General features: G+C 35.5%; 2 protein-coding genes across 5 annotated transcripts in view; one reads left to right on the forward strand and one right to left on the reverse strand.

Moving 5' to 3' along the window:
• Positions 1 to 9,562: 9,562 nt before the first annotated feature.
• On the forward strand, positions 9,563 to 9,957 carry LOC137641259 (putative uncharacterized protein DDB_G0275317). The gene is made up of 2 exons (XM_068373689.1): positions 9,563 to 9,689; positions 9,755 to 9,957. The coding sequence occupies exons 1-2, from the start codon at positions 9,563 to 9,565 to the stop codon at positions 9,955 to 9,957; spliced, it is 330 nt and encodes a 109-aa protein (XP_068229790.1).
• Positions 9,958 to 15,448: 5,491 nt separating this feature from the next.
• Positions 15,449 to 21,343, reverse strand: part of LOC137641601 (cytosolic carboxypeptidase 2-like) — a 306,984-nt gene continuing 301,089 nt past the window's right edge. For all 4 annotated transcript variants that reach the window (XM_068374319.1, XM_068374320.1, XM_068374321.1 and 1 more), the window contains exons 17-18: positions 18,921 to 18,999; positions 15,449 to 18,507 (exon numbers count right to left, since the gene is read on the reverse strand). In XM_068374319.1, the coding sequence (XP_068230420.1) occupies positions 17,490 to 18,507; positions 18,921 to 18,999 (1,097 nt within the window). In that variant the 3' untranslated portion in view covers positions 15,449 to 17,489. The remainder of the gene's footprint in view (positions 18,508 to 18,920; positions 19,000 to 21,343) is intronic.

Raw genomic sequence — 21,343 nt, forward strand, 5'->3', positions numbered from 1 at the left:
GTCAAGAGATGATTTGTCATCGAAACAATTTTCATATAAACTCGATTTATTCAGAATTCCAATGATTGAAGGTAAATTGCGATTCGACCTGACGTTCGCAATGATTTACTGATCGTAACAACATCGATGTTTCCCACGCCTCCGGGCAAGTCCCGGACTATTTCGTGTCAGGTATGACGTCATAAGTAATAATACAAGACATACGTTGGGACCTTGCATTGATGAGGTTCCCACTGAGGCGCATATTTCGTTTATTATTCTAAGATATACATTCTTGAATAGATCAGAAGTTCGAGAGAAGTAACAGAGCAAATTTCTCGGCTGATTTACCAGCATTAGAAGCCATCTTTTTTTATTTTAAATTTTTATCTCTACTTATTATTTAGCTTTATCTTATGGCCATTGGTATCTAAAGGTTACTGTCCTAATTTCGGGTTTATTCCAATAACTGCAAGACTGTGGAATATGTTTTCCTGGCATTATTATGACGCTGTCGTTCTTAGTACATCCTAGGGAATGTTTGGTTAGTAAATTTGCATTGAGATGTTATGAAAAAAAAAGACTAAGTCTGAGAATAACTGCATACTTTGCAAAAAGATTTGAGACATAACATCTCTACAGTATTTGTCAAAAGCCATAATCACCCAAAATTGTATGTAATCATACTACTAGCTTATCGCTAAAAATGTGTTTAAAATGTAGGTCTTTGATGTGGATACTTGAACCAATGAATAGCTTTGGCCTATGTGCTTCGTTCTTACTTGCTTTTACCAAAAATAATTCTTTCCCCTTAAATGTACATTTGACTCTTGTAAACTTTGGATAATTTAATCTATTAATACTTGGTCTTTGTACAATATATGTAAAATTATTATAATTTTAGATGATGTATATACTAACTTCAATAAGGTGGAGATAAGATGTCTCAAAACCGCTAGCGAAATATAAGATTATTCTATTCTCAACCTTTTAAGTTTTTTTCCCCGATATAGAATTATTCTCAAATCTTGTCTTATTTTCAATAGATTTCAATGCGAAACTTTAAACGTACCAATTTATGAACCAACCACCACCGCTGCAGAGCAGCAAGCTTTTGAGTCATATCTTCCCTAATATTTACGGTACATGAAGCTTTTTAAGTATAAAAAATAAGAGTAAATATCCCAAGATTTACTGTATAATATAAATTCACAAGCAATAGCATTACATATCCATAGGTAAAATAAAAACTATATGTATGAGACATACGTGTTTACGTTTTACTTATACCGGAAAGTTCTCGACTATAAAATAAGTAGCAGGACAGATATTTTCCTTCATCTTCTGCTCCTGAATTTTAGAACCTAGGTCACGGGTTTGTAAAGGTTAGCTGTGACATAAAATAACAATAAAAATTTGTCAGGTCAGAGTTCATTGAACGATTTGCATTTAATTTCAAATTTTGACGGCGAAGAAGTTAAGAAATGTTATGTCCATCATTACAGAGCTGGTCCCTCTTGAAACTTTTTTATAAATGAAATAAGATTGATTGACTCATCAGGAGTCATCCGACATCCAGGCATCTAAGGTCATTTACGCCGAAAATGAAACAAGAAGATCCATTTAAAAATAGATTGTCCTTATTTTGGGTATTACAGATAAACCATCCTACCTTTAACATGAAATAAAATTCCTTTAAAAATAGCATGGTTATCTGGCATACCCAAAATAAGGACAATCGAGTTAACCAGCCAGTTTTTTCTTTAAATGAAGGAGTTTTCAACAAAGATGTTCACGTAAAAAATTAGACTAAATCTTTTAAGTTCTTGAGACCAGTGAAATAATCACCAATAAAAGAACACTACTTATTGGCATTCGAGTTGATAAATTTAGTTACAAAAGCGAGCTTCAATATAAAACTGGAAGAAGCCATAATGTAAATATATTATATATATATATATATATATATATATATATATATATATATATATATATATATATATATATTGTTTCGTTACATTATAACCCATTATATTCACAGATCGCCTATTTCCTTTGGGAAAACTTAAGTTCGAAAATGTCCCTTTTCCGTCAACTCAAATTCTATTTCTATATCTTTTTACAATTTGATTACCTAAATAATAATTCAGATGGGCAACTCCCAGTATTCAATACCATGGAACACATTCTTTACTGTTCTATTGAATCAAACAAAATAGAGAGAGAGAGAGAGAGAGAGAGAGAGAGAGAGAGAGAGAGAGAGAGAGAGAGAGAGAGAGAGAGAGAGAGAGAGAGAGAGAGAGAATTTCATATGCTCTTTATAGGTCTACTAATATTGGTCCCTCGAAAACCAGTTCCAACAAAGTTCTCAAATCTCGGCCACTTACCAGAACAGAAGACGAGAATCAGAGATACTGCCGTCGTCATCGTCAGGGTCCTAAGGTTGGGAAAATTGGGATTACTAAAATTTGCTTGAAGGATTTTACGGCTCTGTTTGAATATGTATGCAAAGAACAGGTACAGTATATTTTCATGCTGGCTTCTATTTTTAGTACAACGATAAGACCATTACAATATTAATTTATACAAAAACATTCAAGTACAGGAAAATATTCAAAAAGTTTCTGATAACCAAGATCTAACTGAAAACATTATTTTCAAGTACTTTGTTTAGGAAATGAATAGGAAATGAAGTGAGCGATTGGTTTCCGGTGAGAGTGGGGCTGAGACAGGGATGTGTGATGTCGCCGTGGTTGTTTAACTTGTACGTTGATGGAGTGGTGAGAGAGGTGAATGCTCGAGTGCTTGGACGAGGATTAAAACTGGTAGGCGAGAATGATCATGAATGGGAGGTAAATCAGTTGTTGTTTGCGGATGATACGGTACTGGTAGCAGACACAGAAGAGAAGCTTGACCGACTAGTGACAGAATTTGGAAGGGTGTGTGAGAGAAGGAAGTTGAGAGTTAATGTGGGTAAGAGTAAGGTTATGAGATGTACGAGAAGTGAAGGTGGTGCAAGGTTGAATGTCATGTTGAATGGAGAGTTACTTGAGGAGGTGGATCAGTTTAAGTACTTGGGGTCTGTTGTTGCAGCAAATGGTGGAGTGGAAGCAGATGTACGTCAGAGAGTCAATGAAGGTTGCAAAGTGTTGGGGGCAGTTAAGGGAGTAGTAAAAAATAGAGGGTTGGGCATGAATGTAAAGAGAGTTCTATATGAGAAAGTGATTGTACCAACTGTGATGTATGGATCGGAGTTGTGGGGAATGAAAGTGATGGAGAGACAGAAATTGAATGTGTTTGAGATGAAGTGTCTGAGGAGTATGGCTGGTGTATCTCGAGTTGATAGGGTTAGGAACGAAGTGGTGAGGGAGAGAACGGGTGTAAGAAATGAGTTAGCGGCTAGAGTGGATATGAATGTGTTGAGGTGGTTTGGCCATGTTGAGAGAATGGAAAATGGCTGTCTGCTAAAGAAGGTGATGAATGCAAGAGTTGATGGGAGAAGTACAAGAAGAAGGCCAAGGTTTGGGTGGATGGATGGTGTGAAGAAAGCTCTGGGTGATAGGAGGATAGATGTGAGAGAGGCAAGAGAGCGTGCTAGAAATAGGAATGAATGGCGAGCGATTGTGACGCAGTTCCGGTAGGCCCTGCTGCTTCCTCCGGTGCCTTAGATGACCGCGGAGGTAGCAGCAGTAGGGGACTCAGCAGTATGAAGCTTCATCTGTGGTGGAAATGTGGGAGGTTGGGCTGTGGCACCCTAGCAGTACCAGCTGAACTCGGCTGAGTCCCTGGTTAGGCTGGAGGAACGTAGAGAGTAGAGGTCCCCTTTTTTTGTTTTTGTTTCTTGTTGATGTCGGCTACCCCCCAAAATTGGGGGAGGTGCCTTGGTATATGTATGTATGTATGTACTTTGTTTTAATTATAATAATTATATAAAAAGACATATCAATAAACAAAACTGAACGTTTTGTTTCGTGATAAAAAGGGAATAAAATTTATTCTTTCTTATCCGCTATAATTATCCATCTTGGGGGCATTTATTTCAATTTTCTGTCAAATTACACCTGGTTTCCGCATCTACTTTCATTAATGATTGGCAACAAACCTACTAGTATGATGCCCTTCTAAGAGAGCAGATAATTCCTGCATTATCTCATAAGATCTTCACTGCTCTTGCCACGGTTTCTGATCAATAATATTATGATCATCGATAGATTTAACTTGTTTTAATGTGGTGTTTGCAGGAATACAAGCTTCAATTCGTTCATCCTATAAATTTCCCAAGCTCTTAAGACACTGTTGGAAACACCAACCTACGTTCAAGTTTGGTCTCGTAACTTGAGATTCAATCTCGTTATTTCAGAGATTTAAGTCATGTGTGTTTGAGCATTCAGGAGTGATCACCCTAAGCTACACATATAAATGTCTACAGTAACTAAATTCAATCAAAGTTCAAGTTATCTTTATAAACACCTTTAAGGAAAATGATTTCTGATAATTTTACAGTAACTATATTCAAAACAAAGTTTAAGTTATATTTATAAACTCCCTTAAAGAAAACTACTATTGGTAACTTTACAGTACCTAAATTCAGAGCAAAGTTAAAGTTATTTTTATAATGGCTTTAAGGAAAATTACTTTGGGTAACTTACTTTCATATAACCAGGAGGGAGATGAGCCTTGAGACGCGGCTCCAGCTGAAGATGATATGTTGACATCCGATGACATTCTCTCTCTTTTATACCGCACTTCTCCGAAGGAATGTCTATCCTGTACCTTTAAAATTCAACAATAAAAGGTGAATAAATGTTGCAATCAATTCAATGTATGCAAATGTGGGTAATACGAAATGTATTTTGGTAGGTAAATAACAAATTATGGCTAATAACCTAATTTCTTTTCGTATAGAGCTATTTTACCGTTTCACAGCCATTCTTCTTTTGTTAACAGGAACATAGACATATATCAAACACAATCATAAAATATATCAAACTTAAATGAATAACAGAAATAGATACGAGGGGGCAATTATTAATTAAATAAGTTGCATCATGATTTTTTTTACCAAAGTTAATAGTTCTGCTGATACTCACTGGTTTCACTTAACAATAAGTGTCTAAGAAAAATATAATTAAAAAAAAATATGTTCTACTCAATTAATTTGAAGACTTATAACCAATTACCCTTCATAGTCAAAATCTGAGGTTTGTTATAATGATCTACCACAGCCTTACATGTCAACCATCCACTTTCATAAATCTTCTAAATCTTACAAAGAATTTTTTTTTTCCGCGGAACAATTAAGAGCAAAGGTCCACTTCCCCCTATTACTGCCGGCTAGTTCATGCAGCAAACTTTCATAGCATAGTATAATTCATATCCGTATACAAAGTTCTCAAAAAGCGGACTATCGACCCCCATACTTTATGTACCGTTTTTCTCGTACCCAGTAAGATATACTAATTTCATTTTTTTTCTTTACCGAGTCCCATTTTCCCTAATGGAATCCCCCCCCTCTCTCTCTCTCTCTCTCTCTCTCTCTCTCTCTCTCTCTCTCTCTCTCTCTCTCTCTCTCTCTCTCTCTCTCTCTCTCTCATACACACACATTTTATTTAGTTACCAGCCGATTTTGGCTGGTACTGCCATTGTGAGCTCAGTCATGACTTTTAAAATAGCCCTTCTGTCCTTTGGGGGTGGATTGAACCAAAACAATACGACCCTAATTTAATCTGGAAAAAAAATTAAGGCAAGAAATTGCTAGCCGCATGGCTTTTTTTTTTAATGTACTCGTGCACATCCTGGTACCATTTATAGCGGGTGGACATGCAAAAGCCATGTGACCAGCAATTTCATGCCTTAATTTTTCCAGAGAATATTAGAGTTGCACTGTTTGGGTGCAATCCAACCAAAAGGGTAGAGGGGCCCATCATAAAAGTTCGTAACAGAACTTACAATTATACTCGACATTTCCAGAGATTCTCACGAAATTATTCAAGTATGGTTAATGGTGCAAGAGCCCATTTCTGATTTTACAATCTTGTTATATTCATTTGTTCAAGATTTAGCTAGTGCAAATACTGGGACCACAGGGGGCCTTCTTCCCCTCTCGGACTTTTAAAAGATGAGAACAATTCTGGGGGTTACTTGGTTATTTTTATAATTTCTTAATTTGACCAGTGCCCATAGATGTTCAATGTCATTTCCATTTTCAATTAAATCAGAATAGAAGATGCACGATCGAGGGAATGTTTTCAAGTTGTTTTTTCTAAGAATGATGTAATGAAAGAAACAAGCATTGTTAGTCACATTTTTTTTATATAAAATAATTAAGAAGCAAGTCATTATAACTGGACAATATAATAAATCTTATTTGACGTGGAGTACGGTTAGAAGTTGTTTTTAACCTAGTCCTAAAACTTTTGCAAGAAAACGGGTAGTAAAAAAAGCCAAGATTCAGAAAAGAACGGTGTTCAACATGGAAGAAAAAAATCTTAAATTTAAGATTCTAGTCAAAATTAACTCACGGCTCAGGGTCCTTTCCATCCTACTTGAATTTTACTGGGTTCACATTAAAGAAAGCAATGGTAAATTATGTATGACGTAAAACGCGATAAACAATAAAAAAACCGAAATAACAAAAAGGTTTCTACTAAACTGCACAACCAAAAAGCTTCAATACAATTTGAATATAGACAAATATACATTAATGAAACCAAGATCAACAAAGATATCGGGAAAAGAATCTGAATACAAGAGTACCCAGATCATTCAATACTGCGCTATTAGAACTAGAAATGCTGCAACGTCAACACATTCAATAAAATGCCAAAGACCTAATCTATTTCAAAAATATAACAGTTATCAAGTTGGGCTTATCGGATGAACCAAACGAGGACTTTGGAAACTTGCAGATAGTCCAAAAGCCTTTCATCATTATTACACGCTTTGCCACTAAGATTTCACTCGACCTTGTCATTACGTCCACAGTTTATTTACAATCTAATTACCATACGGGTTACGTTTGCAAAAATCCTATTAGGTAGCTTAAATGCGTAACACGGATAACAACACCCTGGGGGAGAATCGTCCAACTAAATTTCAAATGTTATACAGTAATACAAACACAGTAAATGGTTACTGTCTTCGATTATAATAGCGCCGCTGTCCAACCATTAGTCATGCCAGGCATCTGTTTCTTCTCTCTAGATGACTTCCATTATGAAACTTGAGAGTAAGATCAAGCCGCCTCTGAAATTAGACGATGTTTAAGCTGCATACTATTGGTTCGTTTTAGTGTAGACATTTTTTTTATATTTGGAATGGCAGTAACCACGCTGTTATTACCCGTTCGTGCAGTCAGCCTTTAAATGTAATATTTTAGAGTAAATATAAAATTCTCGAGATTGTGACAGGTCATATATTTCTAATCAGTTACAAAGTTTGCAAGCAAATAAGTGTCAACTGACACGTTCTTTACTATTTAAGAAGTTCGAATGATACATCGTCCATTGTTACCCGGTATCCGAGTGCACTAATTCTAGTAAGGAATTCCTTATCACTTTTCCAACGGCAGTGAATATCCTGTAAGTTTTATGGTTAATAAATCATTAAAGACAACAATAACCATTCTGTTAGACGTATATTCATGTTATCTTATCCCTCCCCTTATATTTGACACCATACATGATGGATTTCCATCAACTTTGGAAATCCATTGTCCTCGCCAATTAATCGTTAATTACTAACTAATGACGGCAAGAATCTTTCTATATAATGTACTTTAGTGTTCTCCTGTCTCTTCCTTTCCACTTGACACCAAGCAATTCTAATTTCTATCAACTTTAAAATCCATTTTTTTAATTAATCGTTAATTTCTAATTAATATAGGTCAGAACCATTCAACAAAATTCACTATTGTAATCTCCCATCCATCCTGTTTTCTTCGACACCAAACACTGCCACTTTTTGTGAACTTCGAAAATCGATAGTATTTTTTTTATTATTAATTACTAATCAACAAAACGAAAAATCAGGTTCACAGTATGAAACATGGTATCCTTCTAGTAGACTGTCCTCATGCCAAGTTTCAGACAGATCGGTCGAGTATTAAGGGAGGAGTAGGCTTTTGAAATTAGTACCTCGAAAATGACTTACTTAATAAATCATATAATCAATGGTCTCACACAACTTTATGATCAGCGATCAAAGAGTACAATATCAAGCATACCCGACGCTTATCAAAAGTGTCCTCGAGAATGTCATTGTTTTTCACTCTTAATTAATTACAAATAACGCAAAAAAAATAATAATAATAAAAATAAAGTGTACATACCAAGAACAACATGAGTAGCGACGAAACTGTCTCTTGACAGTTATCTACACAATAAACGGTGGTAGAGGTACTGCCCACAGTCGCGTAAACGAGCTCTTATAAGTAGTACAGCCATTCAATGGTACATAATAAACACATTATTGAATCAATCTGGTAAAACGCTAGAGGAAAATCATTATATGTATTTCAGTACTTTTTTTATCTGGATACGAACTAAAATCCCAAAGTTTAAAACGATCACGTACTGTAATATTACTTTTAAAACAAAATGTACTATTTATAGGTTTATCTGACACGTTGAAGTAACTACATTTATTAGTCTACTGTCTCGTTCCAATTTTCTTTATTTTCATCGCCAAATTACCTTTTTTCATACATAAATATTATGTTGTGCGAAGTTGTGCTTTGGTAGTAAAAAAAAATTATGATTAGCTCCATTATAATTACATCAATATAAATCATAATGACTAAATAATAATAATAATAATGAAGATAAAGCTGATGACAATAGCAAGGATGATGATCCTAATAAAGATTGCGATGGTAATAATGATGATGACAGCAATGATAATCTTGATGATAATGGCAATGACAATAATGATGACGATAATGAAGGACAACTGTAATACTCCTAAATACGACGGCGACTGTAATAGTGATGAAGATGACAACTTCAATAGCGATGACGAAAATGATGATGGCAGTAATGAGGACTATGATGATGGATGTAATAATGGTGAAGAAGAGGATAATTGCAATAATAATGATGATGATGATGATGATGATGATAATGATAATAATGATGTAATAGCGATATGATGGTAATAATGATAACTATAATGATGTCAATATTGATGACGAAGACGATGATGGCGATAATGATAATGAAGACAATGATGATGAAGGCAATGGTGGCGATAATAAAGACGACGAGAATGGTGGTGATTATGAGGATAATGAAGTTCACGGTAATAATGAGGATGGTAATGATGGGAATAATAAAGATGATGGTAATAATGAGAATAATGATGATGTTGGTGATAATGTGGATAATGATGATTGTGATTTTGCGGATAATGTTGATGGTGATAATGAGAATGATAATTATAATGGTAACAAGGAGGATAACTATGATCTATTAATGAGGATAATGATGATGGCATCAACGAGGATTGTGATGATTTGGTAATGATGAAAATGATGGTAATAATGATGATGGTATTAATGACGATAATGATGTTAATGGTATTAAAAATGACAATAACGTGGCCAAATGATGATGATTGTAGCAATATGGATAATGATGATGGTAATATCGTGGATAATGATGATGATAATAATGTGGATAATGATGATGGTGATAATGTGGATAATGATGATGGTAATAATTATAATGGTACCAATGAGGATAATTGTGATCCATTAATGAGGATAATGGTTATGAAGGTATTAATGATGACAATAATGTGGCCAATGATGATAATGGTAACAATATGGTTAATGATGATGATAGTATTAATGAGGATAATGTGGATAATGATGATGAAGATAATGTGGATAATGATGATAGTAATAATGTGGATAATGATGAAGATAATAATGAGAATAATAATCATAATGGTACCAATGAGGATAATTATGATCCATGACTGAGGATAATGATTATGATGGTATTAATGATGACAATAATGTGGCCAAATGATAACAATATGGATAATGATGATGATAGTATTAATGAGGATAATGCTGATGGGGTTAATGAGGATAATGATGATGGTGATGATGGGGATAATGAGGATAATGATGATGGTGATAATGTGGGTAATGATGATAGTGATAATGTGGATAATGATTATGGTGATAATGTGGATAATGATGATGGTAATAATTATAATGGTATCAATGAGGATAATTATGATCCATTGATGAGGATAATGATTATGTTGGTATTAATGATGACAATAATGTGGCCAAATGATGATAATGGTAACAATATGGATAATGATGATGATAGTATTAATGAGGATAATGATGGTTATGATGTTGACTAAGGTGGTGATGAGGACTGTAACAATGAAGATGACGGTAATGATGATGATAGTAATAATGATGACTAGGATGAAGATGATAATGGCAATGATGGTTACTATACTAATGATGATGACAATGGTAGTAATATGATGACAATGCTAATGATGGCAAGAATGACGATAGTACTAGTAATGATTATTGTGGTGATGGTGATCGTAATAGCGATTAAGGGTCCAGCCAGCGCTATTACAGCTTGCTAGTACATAGGAGCTTGATGTTTTTCACTTTTCGCGGGCGAAGCAAGCGCACGACATGGCAAAAGCTATTAGATTTCGGTAATATTTCAATAGAATCTAATGAGTTTCTCCGACGTGCGCTCGCTTCGCTTAAGAAAAAAGAAAAATGTCAAGCTCCTATGCACTGGCAAGTGGTAATGACTCTGGGTGGGGCTCTACCGTAATATTACCGACTATTATATTCCAATAGTCTACCAGATCTACAAGACGTTTCCACTTTCAACAATCAAGAGACCAACGGGCTATCATTAAGGAATGCAGGCCTACTCTCTCTTAAAACTTAATACTGTATCTAATTTGTCCTTTTGAAACCCAAACCATGTGAGAAAGTACGGGAGGCAGAATCATCAAAGGACAAACTGGTCTATGGACCAAAAAGCCTGCAAATAATGCAACCAGAGAAAATTGTATTCAAACGGCGCCAAATATGGAACTCCTTTCCAATTTGGGTTTGCGTAACGCTACACTAACGTTCTAGTCATAGTATGGTTCCTACAGTATTTAAAAAATGTGAATGTCTAGTAAAAAATTTGTAAACAAAGCCTAGAGAATGTCTTGTAGTGAAAGACTTGTAAGACAGGGTCTACAACGGCACTGAATTAGCCTTGTTTACACCACCTCACCGTATTTGGAGCCTTTGTATATCGGAGGCCAATTCCTCCCATGTGGATTAAATATGGTTATATTGTAGTTTATTACGGGGTAATGTAACCTAGGAAAAAAAACTATCTTTTTCGATAGAAGAAGATCCGTTCTCTTCGAAAATGACACTCGTTCCTGACGGAAATGAATAGTTTCAGAAATATATATACAGTATATCTATATCCGCCGATAATAGGGGCGGGGGTTTTGGGTGGGGAAAACATACTGGGGAAATGGTATTTAATGGTAAAAAAAAATAGTCTTTTCTTCTCTATACATTACCTTCTTGGATTTATAATAAACCGATGAAAAAATACGCTAATTATCTATATCCTATACTAACGGTATATTTTTCATTTACTTGTTGACGTTCTACTGGTCGGTTGTAGTATGTCTCCTTCGTTCGTTTATATATAGCAGTTTTCGATCTTCTACACAAACTCCACCTCCACCAATAGGATTACTTCTTGTCTTATAACACCTCCCCATTTTCCTCCTACGTCATTTTACCCGCCACATTCAAGTATTCTACTTCACCCGGTTTATTCAAGTATTTTACTTGATCCAGTAAAGCTATACCATTCCTTTTATGTAATACCCACATATACATATTACATCTGACCCAAGAATTACACGTTTTATTATCCGTTATCTTATAAAATCACCTCATCTTATATTCCCATTAAATATTATTTATTATACACTCCATTTTATCTTGCCATTATTCCTTTAAACATTTTGTTATTACCTTGTTATGCCCAAAATTTCACATAAATACTTATTCTGGACAAGTTTCCCATTCTAGTTCATTCATGTTTACTCTCTAGACTCTGTTGTTTTTCCATTAACCAATCACGAACCCATACGTATGGAAAGTTTGCACAGGGGGGTTAATATTTCCCAACCCCCTTCCCTTAACTCTTTAAGTGGTCTCTCCATACCCTTTCCAACAAATCCTTTTCCGTCGAAACCTTTGTCCAAGTCAGGTCTTTGTTAGTTCAAGTGAGGTCTTATGCGTATTCTACAATGGAAGTTATAGAAACTTGTAGCGGCTGCAGTATTCCGTACTTAAAAGCATTTCCTAAATTTCATGGTGAATTCTTAGATACGTCATCCAATGTTGATAATTTTCTTAAATCTCAATGTAATACCCCAGCATTTACAGGGTCCCAAGTGCCGTTCGTGTCTATCATACAGGAAAGATATTCACTTCATAGGAGTTAAGTCGTCACAGTCACGATGACCTACAAGCTTCGTCGTCCCGGTCATAAAAGTAAGTCATTACTTTCTTTAATTTTAATGTGTTAGTTTTCCTATTTTTTTTTAGCTTACGCAGCTCAACATTACAGCTTGCCAGTACATACTAGCTAGATGTTTAATTTTCCTGCGAGCGAAGCGAGCCAGTGGTGGAACAAGAACCATTATATTTAGCGTTACTAATGTTAGCGTGCGCAGCTCAACATTACCGCTTGCCAGTATATAGGAGCTTAATGTTTTTGTTTTCTGGCGAGCGAAACGAGCCCGTGCCGGAACAAGAGCCATTATATTTAAACATTTTAACAGAAAATATGTTTTCCCTCTTGTAAATAACGTGATTTAACCGGTTTTCACCTTCATTTCAACTGCAACTTGAAGTTAGCCGAACTGGTTGCTCTGTTTGTTTGTGATTGAAATGGTCAAATTCAGTTAAATCTCATTATTTGTTACAGGAAACCATATTTTCTGTTCGAAATGACACCCTGTAAACTTGTAAACTTTACCAAAGGGACATCAACTAACCTAAACTTTCCCCCATAACCTAACTTACAAGCCGTGTCCTTACTTACCTAATGGTGGGGGGGAGGCTAAGGCCCCCTTGCGTCCTCCCTTTCACTGCTGTATTCTAAGTTAGCCATAATAATACATACAGGAGGCCGCTATCATACATTCACCCAGTGTTTATCGTCTACTGAGGATTATTATTCTATTGTATAAGGCTATTAACAAGTTAGAACAAAATATGCATGTCTTACTAGACTTGGGCATTTAAGCGTTTTGTTCAAAAAACAGGGAACTGGTGCTTTTAAAGCACAAAAAACTTAAGTTTAATATTGCTGACATAGTAAACGTCACTCAAGTAGGATTCTTACCCGACACAGAGTACTCGTCGGGCAGTTTACATAATCATCTTGGATAATCGAAACAACCTTACAACATGCCACTCAAAACGTACACGAGAGCTAACTACTACGAATTTAGCACTTCACACGAAAACGGAATAATAATTATGAGGTACGAATAATGTGATGATCATGGAAGGATCCGGTAGGCGACAGTTATGACTTAACTGTACTTACGGCATTAGATCTTAGATGTCTCTCACCAGTGTTACCAGATAGATTAGTCTACAAATCCCCAAAACTCACGATAAAAAAAAAATCCCCACAAAAACCCAAAAATCACCATTTCCACAGTTATAATTTTCTTCTGATCATGTAGGCTTTACTAATATAGAAATTACAATACTTCATTTAAGTGCAAGTAAACTAATTGCAATAATATAAAGGTTTACTTATCTTTAATTCTTCTTCATAGAAATTTGTACAGAATATCCCCTTCCAAAATCCCCAAATCAAGTAATAAACTCCTATATCTGGCAACACTGTTAGACTATCATGCTGGTTATTGTTGTATGGCAGTAGTCAGTACGCACAATACGAATATGATCACTAACGATTCACACAATTCTTTTAGTGATATATTTGATTAAATATCAAAGTTTTAAATTTAAAACTGCGTTTTGGTTTGTTAGTTTAAAAATACAATGAAAAGTTACACAGTACAACCTCCCTGTATTTTCTTTAATTTCAAAGGAACAATCTTCGCCTTTTTATTGCGTTTATATTAGATAGCCCCTTTTATTCCGTTAGACAATTGCCACTTACGCGAATAACTAGTAATTATGTGTCAACTTTAATTATTTTTTTGTGAATCATTAACAGAGTCTGTAATATCCCTTGGTTTCCGTAAGTGGCATTTTACTCCAAGATCTTGGATTAGTGAATACCATAATTGACAGCGTATAAGAAACGTGGGTGATATTCAAATAAACATAAATAACTCTGCAAAGTAAAGTTCGTGATCTAGGCATATCTCTTGACTGTAACTTGTCTCTCATATTTCAATGTCCAAATAAACAATATAGTAAAAGATGCTGGTTATTATCTTAGAAACATTGCTTTTGTAAAGAAAAACCTGGATGAACAGTGTAAAGAAACTTGTGATAAAATGTATTATTACCAGAATTGACTACTTTTACTCCATCCACTACAATCTACCAAAGGTGAAACTCAATAAATTACAAAACACAATAGAGGAGCAAGACTGATAAAAGGTATCCCATCCCGGGAAAGGATCACTCCTATACTAATAAATTTACACTGGCTGCCTATTAAGGCGAAAATTGAGTTTAAAATATGCACAATAACCCATCAAGTTATCACAACCGAACGTCCACAATATCTAAGAGAATTGTTACATGTGGTACAGCCAAAAAATCATGTTGACATGAGAATAGTTATTGATGCTTTCACATTATTGGAACCTAGATAATTGTCTACTGTCGGCTCTAGAACCTTTAACTATGAGACCACGAGATAATACAGTAAGCTCCAACCAGACATTCGAAACACTGAAGATTTTAAGACTTTCAAGAGGAAACTGAAAACTTTCTTTTTCTTGTTTTGAGTGTGGATTTGACAATAAACGAGCAATATGCAATGTGAAATGTTGAATGCTTTCGAACGAACATGATAAAATGACTGTGGAGGTCCTGTACCGTAGGGTTCCCCTGATCTATGACCAGAAAAAAAAAAACTCTTAAAGTAAAACATATGATTTCAAGTTCGTCATCTAGTATTATGGTTGCATCTTGCTTCCATTACCTCATATTCAACAATATTCCAACTTGTACTTAGGCATTAAAGTGGTAGGAAATCAAAATATTTTTCTCGTGCCAGTTTCTATTCATTTTCCTCTTTAAAGTAATAGCCTAAACTTGGAATATTATCAACAGTGGGAATATAATCATATGTGCCAATTATTTCTCAGAATTAGAGGTGAAAAGCGGATCCTCAAACATTCAATCTTTATTTCAAGGTAATGGAAACCACAGTGCTATTAAATACTTTTAATGTCTTCAAAATACAAAAAAGAGTAAAACACTTACCACCTTAGCATAATGTAAAACTACTGTTTGTAGCAATAGTTTATACCTGTAATGAAAAATAAAGCTGACAACAGTTATCCATAAGCATCCAAGTGGAGGATATCTCGTTGATGAGATTTTTTTTTTTTCCTAATCTGTACCATAGAAAATTAAATTTCAAGCGGGTAAAGATATGAAGATACCTTAATGCTAATGTTGTATCAAATGTCAGGGTTATTTTATCCTTTTTTTTTAGTGCATTGCAATTGTTAAAGGACTAAAGAAACTACATGGATTATTGTTGTCGGCTTAAATGTCACCCGAATAACAGCAGAAAGTAAAAATAGTTACCGTATCTCTTAAGACTTGAAAAAACTAAATTACTTCAGGTTTTTGTTAAATTGAAAAAAAAAATCAGATGATGTTCTTTATACAACAACAAATTTGGGACACTTTCATGGCAGAAAAAGCATTTGTCACTTCACACACACAGATCGAGTCCCTGGCATTAAATTGAGCCCCCTTCCCCTCTTCGGAGTGTCTGACCCTTCCAGACAGAGACAGTCTTGTAAATTTGCAGCCCGTAAAATTAAGACCCAGCCTGTTATACTAGAATTGCACATACATTGCACACGGTAGAAAAGATCAAAACAACCAGAGATTTAAAAAAGTGGCATATTCAAAGGGAAGAGCCTTTTTCTTTTTACTTGTTATCTGGAAATGGTGTCCACCGCCAAGACGTTTCTTATCAGGAAGGATGCCTCAACGCACATTCGTTTTACATCTGGTCTCCTTTGCATATATCACATTTGCATAAATCTGAGACACCTGCACATATCTTTGAAAGCAAAAACACCGTTTCTCCCCCACAAGGGATTGCAATATAGCATTAGCCCTAGAACACTGCTTACGTCTTTGACGAGGTTACTCCTGCAGAATGCTGTTACTTACAATAAATATTCTACTTGTCTGAACAGAACATTCATTACCCAGTAAAAGCAGTACATTAAATGCAATAATTCTTGTCACCAACTTTTTTTTTTTTTTCCGAGACTAAAGGCATGGACATTTAGAAGGCAGGATGAAATTTTTGAGTCATCACAATCTCCTGTTTACACAATAGATTTATCCGGATTTACAGCAGTTACTGTTATTTATATCCAATTTTAGACCCCACAAGCAAGAATTTCTGAAAAAAAAATTATGTGATAAGCTTCCCTTCTAAGCTTTACGAATTTAACATAAACAAACTGCGTTGCTCTAACATTCTTCATGAAACCATTTTCAGGTCTTATTTGGACAGTCACCTTTATTCTTTATTTATTCAATTCCTCTAAGTCATGAAATTTTGTTTGTGTAACCATGAATCCTTTCTATTACTACTTACAGCTTTCCTGATGACTCCTCTACATAGCAAATACTCTTCTACTGTCCTCACCGTCTTCACCTGAACACGTGAAATGCACTAAAATAATTCTAAAGACAAGATTTCAAAATCATATTTCCATCAGCATTTAAGAATGAAATCACCAGGGAGGAATTTTCAAAATACTATGTCGATCAAATTGAAATAAATTTTGTTTTCTGGAATTTCATTACAAGTTTAATGTTCGTTCAATCACTACACTATTTATTGTACCAGTCCAGGAAAGTTTTAACCTTACTTGACCTTAAAACCGAATGTTGTAAAGATTATCTATTCTGTTATAGCATCAGGATGTTATCGAAGTCACGAGCAGGGAATCAGTACATGAAGATAACAAGTGAATATCAGTTGATCTTAAACTGCACTTACGCAAAGTAACGTGGTCCTGCGTTTACCCTAAGTTATACTCCATAAGTTTATCAGTATCATTTACGTCCATAAGAAGCAAATGCCAATGACACAAGGAAAAATAAAATGTTACAAACTGAACGTAATCTGTCACTAATGCTAGCAGCAACTTATATAACTTATTACAGTTACGTCAATGATTTCCAGTGAAGTATAAAAGTAATGCACGATAACCTTAAGTTTACCTTTTAATCATACATTCTTCTCGGGTAAAGTATCCTTTTCTGCTAAACTTTTCCTGCTGGGTTTAGTTTTCACTTTCTTACCAATAACTATTTTTATCTTCTTCTTTACTTTACCATCTGGTTGTAGACTCTCAGAACTATCTTTCTCATTATCTTCGATTACATTCCCACTCTCTTCGTCCTCTGCCTTGTCTTCCTCGGCATCCTCTTGTTTTTCCCCTTTCTTCTTCTCAGAGTCCTTGCCTCCTACGGTCTTCACAGCTTTCTTCTTCTTGACTTTTCCCTTGAGATTCCTGGCTGCTATTAACTCGGGCGTTTCTTGAGCAGAAGTATCCAGAAATAACGTGTCGCAAGCAGCTATGTCAGCACACAGCTGCTCCTCGTCTAAATCCCGGTTAGAGGAGGTCTTCCCAGTGCCTGTTTTCCTGCCGACCTTGCGTGTGCCCAACCTCCGAGGAGCCGTTCCAAAGGGTGACTCTTCGCCTGATTTTGGAGCTGGACCCACTCTGGGCACAGATGGAACTGACAATCTCAAGACAACCTCCTCCCCTGACACTAGGAGATCATCGCATGGACCCATGTCAAGCTGCGACGGTTGAGACGAGTATCGGTGGTACGTTAGGTTTCCATTGTGGAGCGGATCGGTCATCAAGTCAACGGTCTCAGAGTGCGACCCCCTCATCCACAGAAGATTGTCATTGTCGCAGACATCATACTGATGATGATGATGCCTGGGATCGAAGTAGAGCGTCGACTTGGTGTCTTTGAGAACATCGTCCTGTAGGTACTGCAGCTGCTTGTCGATTTCCTTCTCCCTCTTCTTTTCTCTGAGGAGGTCGCCCTGCTGTTGCTTCTCCCGCCGCGTCAGGACCGACCTCTGGACGCGTGAGGTACCTCTGTGGATAACATGGGCAGTGCGAACGGACGTGTACAGTTGCGGAGGACGTGCAGGTCTGACCGGACGCCTTGGGTCATGCAGTCGTGTCTTTGCTACGACTGGTTCTAGGGCGTCTAACCTCCGAAGACTAAATTTAAATGTACAAAAGTAAAGGATATTAGGTCGTAATAAAGAAAAGTGTGGTGTTTAGGAATGCAGAAATATATCAGATAAGACATTCATATATCAATCAAAAACATTCTTAACGACTTCTGTGACATTCAATTGAATATAAAAATACTGTAGGATGATTAGAAACACTGTAATCACATAACCAGTAAAATAAAACAATAAAATGAAAGCCATTTCCAAGAAGTTACAGAAACAAAAATCAATATCGTAATGAAATATGGTTTTTGTGACACAGCAGAAAGGAGAGGGAGCAAGTTTAACTTTACTAACCTAACGTCCTAACCCAACCTGGACCAAACCTAAATATATTTCCCTGGAAATGCTTTCAATTTGAGACATACCACTAGGTATGATCACAAAATATAATACCTGGAATGTGAGTATCTAGGCGTTGGAAGCATGATACGGGGTTGAGGATCTGGTTCCCAAAAGTTGCTTACGCTGCCTTCTGAAAAATGTCATGAAAAACTTATTGAGTCAATAGAACCTTGTAAATCATAGACGCGTATCTATATATTACTGATATTCTGCATTAGCATACATTCGAATAAATCAGTAGCATTTCCCATTTTGGTTTCAAAAAGATACTAATCATGTGCAATCACAACTAATCTAAAAGATGATAAGAAAATCTGCCAAAATTTGTCAAATAATTATTCAACTATTGCTAGTAAAATAAAAAAAACGCACTTGTTGGCTACGACTTTCAGGGTTTGCAAATTCAAACATTGTCACAGGAAAATTGGCAGCTTCATTGGTTGGTGGCAAGATGTTAATTGCTTACCCTGCTTATATTGCCTACTTTTTAGTAATTGCTAAAACAAAGATTAGTGTCTTCCTCACGTGCTTATGGTTGCCAACACTAAATATTCAGATATATCTGCTGGTATCTTTCCCGACTTTCAGTCCACAGACAAATTTACAAATACCAAGGTTAGGGATTCAAAACTCCTCAAAGAATGCCAGAAAACTCTAGAATCTTTGGTTATATGAAAAAATAAATAAATATAAATAGGCCATTTTTACTTTTATCTGTTAATTACAGTTCTAAATTCAAAAGGTAGTTTTTTCATTAGTGTGGAAAGCATATTTGTTAATTCGGGAGAAAAAAACTTGTATCTTGAACACTTTCACTTCCACTTATTGCCAGACCTATTTAATCTTGATTAAAAACAGAAAGTTATTTTTATGCAAAATAAACATAAATGTTCCAATAACAAGTACTGTATAGAATCTTTATCCAAAAACCTGGGGAGTGATAAAAGTATACAGCTATAAAAGTATACAAGAAATCCAAGTTGCATGTTTTCTTCAGGTTATTACTTAGTGTCGTAGAGTTCTTTCGATTTTGAATTTAATGTACTCATGAGTAAAGAAGTACACGACAAAGGAGTTAATGAATAACCTGGAATATATCAATGTGAGACAATGAATAGGAGATATGAAGGGAGTAATTTGATTGTTATACCTGAAGCTGAGGAAGACTTTGATGCACCCAGAATGAATTTAGTGTGTTTGAAGTTGAAGCTATCGTTAAAAACTCAGGATATGGCATATGATAGATATGATACAACGATTGCTGAGATAATTTTGGCTGAAAATTAAGTGAGTCCCAGAATACTTAAAGGATTAATTTGTAGAATGTGGCATGAAGAGGCAAAGCCTGATGAATGGGAGCTAGGAGTGTTGGTGAAAATGGCCATAAAAGATCTGACCGATTGTAATAATTACAAAGGCATCACACTCACGTCAGTTGCCATGAAAATATATCGTATGCTCAATCTAAAGAGACTAAAGAGAAAGATTGATGAAAAGTTGAGAGATGAACACGCAGGATTTCGAGAAGGTAGAAGTTGTACTGACCAAATTTTAATTTTAAAACATGTACAGTAATGCATAGAATATAGAAATCAACTTTTGATGGAATTTGTCGACTAAGAAAACGCCTTTGATAGTGTACACGGGCCACTATTATGGAGTTCCTCTTAAATACGTAAATTTCATTAAGTCTGTTCATGAGCATAGCAATTGCAAAGTTAATGTTAATGGAGTCCTATCAAATGGAATTCCAATGAACAGTGGAGTACTTCAGGGAAATGTGTTGTCACCTATGTTGTTTATCCTCCTCATGGATTTTGTGATGCATAGAACAGTTGGGGATGGCAGAGAAGGATTGGACTAGATTGGTAACAACAAATCAGTGGACCTAGAATATGATGATGACGCTGTCTTTATTACCAAAATGCCACAGAACTTTCAAAGCTTGCATACCAGAATGTATGAAATCTCACATAAGGTTGGGCTCAAGATAAATATAAGAAATATAGATGATGAGAATGGAACATGCAATGGAAGATGTAATATTATTGGAAAGAGAAAGGATTAAGGAGGTGGAATCATTCAAGTATTTAGGAACTATGATCTTTAGAATTTGAGTTTAATGAAAGATTGAAAAAAAAAAATCAGAGAAGGGCTAGGTAAAGTAAAATTTGGAAATCAAATCGACTGAAATTACATATAAAAATCAGGCTATATATAATTTTTGTGAGATTGGTGTTACTGTATGGACTTGAGTCGTGGTATGACATTGAAAAAATATTCAGAAGAGTTTGTAGATTTGAGAAAAAAACCCTCAGAAGAATATTGGGAGTTAAATGGCAGGGCAGGATTAGAAATGAAACTATAAGAGCTTACTTAAGTGCCATATGTGGATGAGATCATGGTGAGGGGTAGATGGAGAGGGTTTACGCATTATCTTCGCACTCCCCAAGAGAGATTAGTTCACCCAACTT

The sequence above is a fragment of the Palaemon carinicauda genome, chromosome 5 (genome assembly GCF_036898095.1).
Source record: "Palaemon carinicauda isolate YSFRI2023 chromosome 5, ASM3689809v2, whole genome shotgun sequence".
NCBI classification, from domain to species: domain Eukaryota; kingdom Metazoa; phylum Arthropoda; class Malacostraca; order Decapoda; family Palaemonidae; genus Palaemon; species Palaemon carinicauda.

Bases quoted from the DNA above. Each gene is read 5' to 3' on its own strand.
- LOC137641259 (XM_068373689.1), top strand. From the start codon at position 9,563: ATGACAATAACGTGGCCAAATGATGATGATTGTAGCAATATGGATAAT. The intron at 9,690-9,754 runs GTAATAATTATA...ATGGTTATGAAG, and splicing joins TAATGTGGATAATGATGATG to GTATTAATGATGACAATAAT.